The sequence below is a fragment of the Corticium candelabrum genome, chromosome 11, assembly GCF_963422355.1.
Source record: "Corticium candelabrum chromosome 11, ooCorCand1.1, whole genome shotgun sequence".
NCBI classification, from domain to species: domain Eukaryota; kingdom Metazoa; phylum Porifera; class Homoscleromorpha; order Homosclerophorida; family Plakinidae; genus Corticium; species Corticium candelabrum.
The window spans coordinates 8,068,686-8,073,685 of NC_085095.1; the positions used below are offsets into that span (position 1 = coordinate 8,068,686).

At 40.2% G+C, this 5,000-nt stretch overlaps 1 protein-coding gene across 2 annotated transcripts in view; it reads right to left on the minus strand.

Annotated features, from left to right (window-relative positions):
• Positions 1-5,000, minus strand: part of LOC134186719 (general transcription factor 3C polypeptide 3-like) — a 9,782-nt gene that overhangs the window by 1,529 nt on the left and 3,253 nt on the right. The window contains exons 10-21 of one of the 2 annotated variants that reach the window (XR_009970989.1): positions 4,808-4,866; positions 4,683-4,746; positions 4,187-4,509; positions 2,568-2,652; positions 2,339-2,400; positions 2,078-2,261; positions 1,891-2,012; positions 1,696-1,825; positions 1,522-1,608; positions 673-746; positions 501-608; positions 399-438 (exon numbers count right to left, since the gene is read on the minus strand). Coding sequence is in view for 1 of the 2 variants with exons in the window: in XM_062654750.1 (XP_062510734.1) it covers positions 352-438; positions 501-608; positions 673-746; positions 1,522-1,608; positions 1,696-1,825; positions 1,891-2,012; positions 2,078-2,261; positions 2,339-2,400; positions 2,568-2,652; positions 4,187-4,509; positions 4,683-4,746; positions 4,808-4,866 (1,385 nt within the window). In the remaining variant the exon portion in view is untranslated. Of the gene's footprint in view, positions 1-351; positions 439-500; positions 609-672; positions 747-1,521; positions 1,609-1,695; positions 1,826-1,890; positions 2,013-2,077; positions 2,262-2,338; positions 2,401-2,567; positions 2,653-4,186; positions 4,510-4,682; positions 4,747-4,807; positions 4,867-5,000 lie in introns of both variants that reach the window. The other variant, XM_062654750.1, reaches the window with a different exon arrangement.

The following is a 5,000-nucleotide window of genomic DNA, read 5'->3' on the forward strand; positions in this document are numbered from 1 at the left end:
CATCAAAGTGACAAAACACAACATGTGACTAACACACAGTGAACGACTACTGTACATACATACATACATACATACATACGTACACATATACATACATACATAAATACATACATGCATACATACATGTACATACATACATACATACATACATACATACACATATACATACATACACACACACACACACACACACACACACACACACACACACACACACACACACACCTACATACATACATACATGTACATACATACATACATACATACATACATACATACACATACAGACACACACACACACACACACACACACACACACACACACACACACACACACACACACACACACACCTTTTGGCACAATGATCTCAAATATTCAAATGCAAATTGATACTCACCACACGCAAGACACGACAAACCACAAGCAAGTCGCACATTCTACAAACATCTGGGCATCAGCAAACGCCATTACTCTAGTCTGTATTCACAAATGGGTTTACATCAGAAAATCCTCCTCCACTTGAACTAAACCGAAACGATGCAGCACAAGCCATGGCTAGATGCCTCAACTCAGGAAATCGACGAAGATGAAGAAGAGTGGTTGAAACCTTGAGTTATGAATTACACAAGTCAATCGTCCCTCAGATCTATTAAGACTACAACTCAGTAAACCTTGAGAAATATGTCCCACCACTCTTCTTCACTCAAACCACTACTGTCCTTATCCTTGCCTTTCCAGCTGGATTCTATCACATAACATTGCAAATTGTCTAGGATAGTAGTCACTAGACAAACAGATAGACAGACAGACAGACAGACAGACAACAGATGGACAGACAGACGGACAGACAACAGATGGACAGACAGACAGACAGACAGACAGATAGATAAATAGACAGATAGACAGACAAACAGACAGACAGATAAACAGACAGACACACAAACAAACAGACAGACAGACAGACGGACAGACAACAGATGGACAGACAGACAGACAGATAGATAAACAGATAGACAGACAGACAAACAGGCATACAGATAAACAGACAGACAGATAGATAAATAAACAGATAGACAGATAGACAGACAGAAGACAGACAGATGGACAGACAGACAAACTGGCATACAGATAAACAGACAGACAGATAGATAAATGAACAGATAGACAGACAAACAGACAGATAGACAGACAGACAACAGACAGATAGACAGACAGACAAACAGGCATACAGATAAATAGACAGACAGACAAACAGGCATACAGATAAACAGACAGACAGATAGATAAATGAACAGATAGACAGACAAACAGACAGATAGACAGACAGACAACAGACAGACAGACAGATAAATAAACAGATAGACAGATAGACAGACAGACATATAGATAGACAGACAGACAAACAGACAGACATATAGATAGACAGATAGATAGATAGACAGATGGACAGACAGAGAAACAGGCATACAGATAAACAGACAGACAGACAGCAGTCAATAACAGATTCATGTATATATCACCTCCGTCTCCTTCACCCTTGCCATCTTTCACCATCAGTTTCCGCCGTGTCTCTGACCTTGCCTTTCTATCAGAGTAGAGACAGATTTCTGCCAGCATTAACAAGTAACGAGCGTTAATTGAAGTACCAAAATATAAAATCATGTAAATCAACAGTAGAGCTAAATTCCCTTCACCTGGCAAACTCTTTGAGTAGTAAACGTTACGAAAACAGTAACTGAGCATTTCCAGCCCACACTCCACAAATTCTTCATGTCGCTCTTGCTCATACAACAGCACTGATTTGTGCTGCAGCAACTTGTAATCCTATTTAGTAATTAGTTCACATCCTAGTACTCAATAAAAACCTTCGTTTATATAAACAATAAAACCTTTGTATGAGCCAATACAGAGAAAGGTTCGGGGAGATACTCTGAAGACACTGATTCGCTGCACATGGTAGATAACATGCTGTTATCTGCTTCATTTCCATCTTCACCATCCTGAGCATCGTCTGCAAGTAACGTTTTTGAGTTAATTAGTTATTGTTTGTGTCAATGCAAGATGAGCATGTGGAACCTATCTGTGTGAGAGCTTGCAGAGCGTCGTCTGGTCGATTGAGTTGCTGATATAATGACGAAAGGGCAAGACGAGCTTCAAGATGATGTGGGGCAAGAGCTACCACGTGTTCATATGACTTAGCTGCCTCTTCAAATTGCTCCATAGACATTAAACATTGAGCATGCTGCAGCCACACACCAGCCTGATACACAGTCATGGTAAGAAACAAGAAAATGAAGTTACTTGGTGCACACATACAATAACAAGACACCGTCTGACCTGATTGAATGACTCTGTTTGAACAAGGCTTGTCAGCCATTTTAATGCCCACTCAAAATAACCTGATAATAGAACTAGGTGTCAGTGTTAAACAGATCTCAATGTGTGTGTGTGTGTGTGTGTGTGTGTGTGTGTGTGTGTGTGTGTGTGTGTGTGTGTGTGTGTGTGTGTGTGTGTGTGTGTGTGTGTGTGTGTGTGTGTGTGTGTGTGTGTGTGTGTGTGTGACTACCTTTCTTTGTACAAGCATCAATGATGTCTAAATAGATGTCTCCTATTTCATTAGGATTGTCACTTTCTAGAGGTAGAGCGGCACTCTAGTAAGATAACAACAAAACACTCATTATAAACAAATAAACAAAGAGACAGACAGACAGACAGACAGACAGACAGAAAACAAAAAGACAGACAGACATATAAACAGACAAACAGATAGACAGACAGAAAAAAATTCTCAATAATATTACAACGATGCAACGCTAGAGTCATCCTCCACAAGCTGACACGTGTCTTCCCTGGAGAAGAAGATGAGAACATACACAATAGAGACTACCAAAGTAGTTTGCATTAAACTAAAGCTGAACTCAGTAGATTGCTTGTATTTAGTGTTAGAAATGTAACGCAGAGTTTGTGTTTCAATAATTGAAATTGACAGACAGACAGACAGACAAACAGTTTGTTTTATTCTTTCAATAAACAGGCATACATGTGGCCTCTGCCTACATACAACAATTCTATGGCACAGAGCTACTAATAAGCCACCAGACAAATTAAGTACAAATACAACAGTGCACAACTAACAGTGTCCAACAAAAAAAGAAAACCTGAAAGTTATTACATTACTACACTTAAACTGTTCAGTCAAACAGAGGACAGTTCTTCCAGTCAAACGTGTTTTTTGCACCAAATTGCAAAGGAACATCTGAGGGTTATCCTGCAGAGCTGATGTAAGAGAAGAAACAACGATCTTGACTTGCCAGAGATGTCAATTTCTCTATACTATCCAAACTAGGAATGTCTAAAAGACCACAGGAGCCAATCTGTACTGTGTAGACTTTCACCCACCATCCACCATTTATGAAGCGAGATCTTAATCTTCATTTCTTTCTTGCGTTCGTTTGGTTGCAGTAACCAAGTTTTCCTCAAGAGGTATAGTACAGACAAACTGAATGAGACCAATACCTCCGTTCTCTCAGAGCTCAATCCTTTGACAGAAACGGACGACGCAACTCAGCACAATTTATGCATTACTGGCGAAAGAGATTCAGTGCTCAACTACAGCGATGCAATACTAGAGTAACCCAACGCAAGATGTCATCTCTGGGTTTCAGAGTCCTTGCAAAGACAAGCTGCATTTATCTCCAATGAATGTTGTAGTAACTAGAACCCTCTTTGGGTTCTTTTGTAGTTTTAAAATGTAGTTTTAGCTGGAGAGTTCAGTAGTGTTGATATCTTTAGTCTCTAAGTGGTTCTGTACAGTTTGACTTGTAGTTACATATTGTATGTTGCTAGATTCATGTTTCAAATATATGTATTGGACAGACAGACAGACATATATACATACAGACATACATATATACAGACAGACAGACGAACGGACGGACAGACAGACAGACAGATGGACAGACATGCGGACGGATGGACAGACAGACAAAAAGACAGAAAGACAGACAGACAGGCACACACACACACACACACGCACACACATGCAGACGAACAAACAGACAGACACAAAGACAGAAATATACAACCAGCAACCACCCAGCAGACATATGTGCAAGAACGATAATCAACAGAAACTAAACCACTACAGATGAGCATGAAACAAACATCCTTTGCATATCGTTTTACTTCAGCAGCTATTTGCCGTCCTTCGTAAATGAGACAGACCACCAGTTTAGCTCTCAGATCAATAGGAAGATACTCAGGTACTTGATACACCAAATTAGCTCCATCCGTCCGACAAACCTCCGATGACACAAGCTGAGGTACATTCATCATCAGCTGCTCCATTACACCTAATTCAGTGTTCTTTGTGACATCAGCATCAGCAGATACTGCCACTGGAGTCAACTCTGTCAAGACACGACTGTCCACATCTTGACAGGCATAAGAATGCTCCTCTGCAGCAGATGTCTGATCTTCAACGTTCGATTGATCACTAGATTTCCCATCTTCATCAACAACAGCAAAATCAGTTGACTTCACTATACAATGTGTGTGTGTGTGTGTGTGTGTGTGTGTGTGTGTGTGTGTGTGTGTGTGTGTGTGTGTGTGTGTGTGTGTGTGTGTGTGTGTGTGTGTGTGTGTGTGTGTGTGTGTGTGTGTGTGTGTGTGTAAACAGTACTTTGTGTTAGTTGATTCTCAGTGTTGACAGAACAGCAGCTAATGCCACAATTTGAGCAAATCACCTGCATGTATGTTTACAGCATGTAATACTAATGATTCTACAAAAGTTGTTGTATGTCTCACATCTCGTGCTAATTCATATTTCTCATCAGCGATTGCCAGTTCAGCGAGGAGATTAATGGCTACACACATAAAGATTAATACATATATAACATATCAGATAATAAACTCATATCCAGGCTATCTTCTGTTGTTACTTACTACAAGCACACACACTGTCACACACACACACACACACACACACACACACACACAC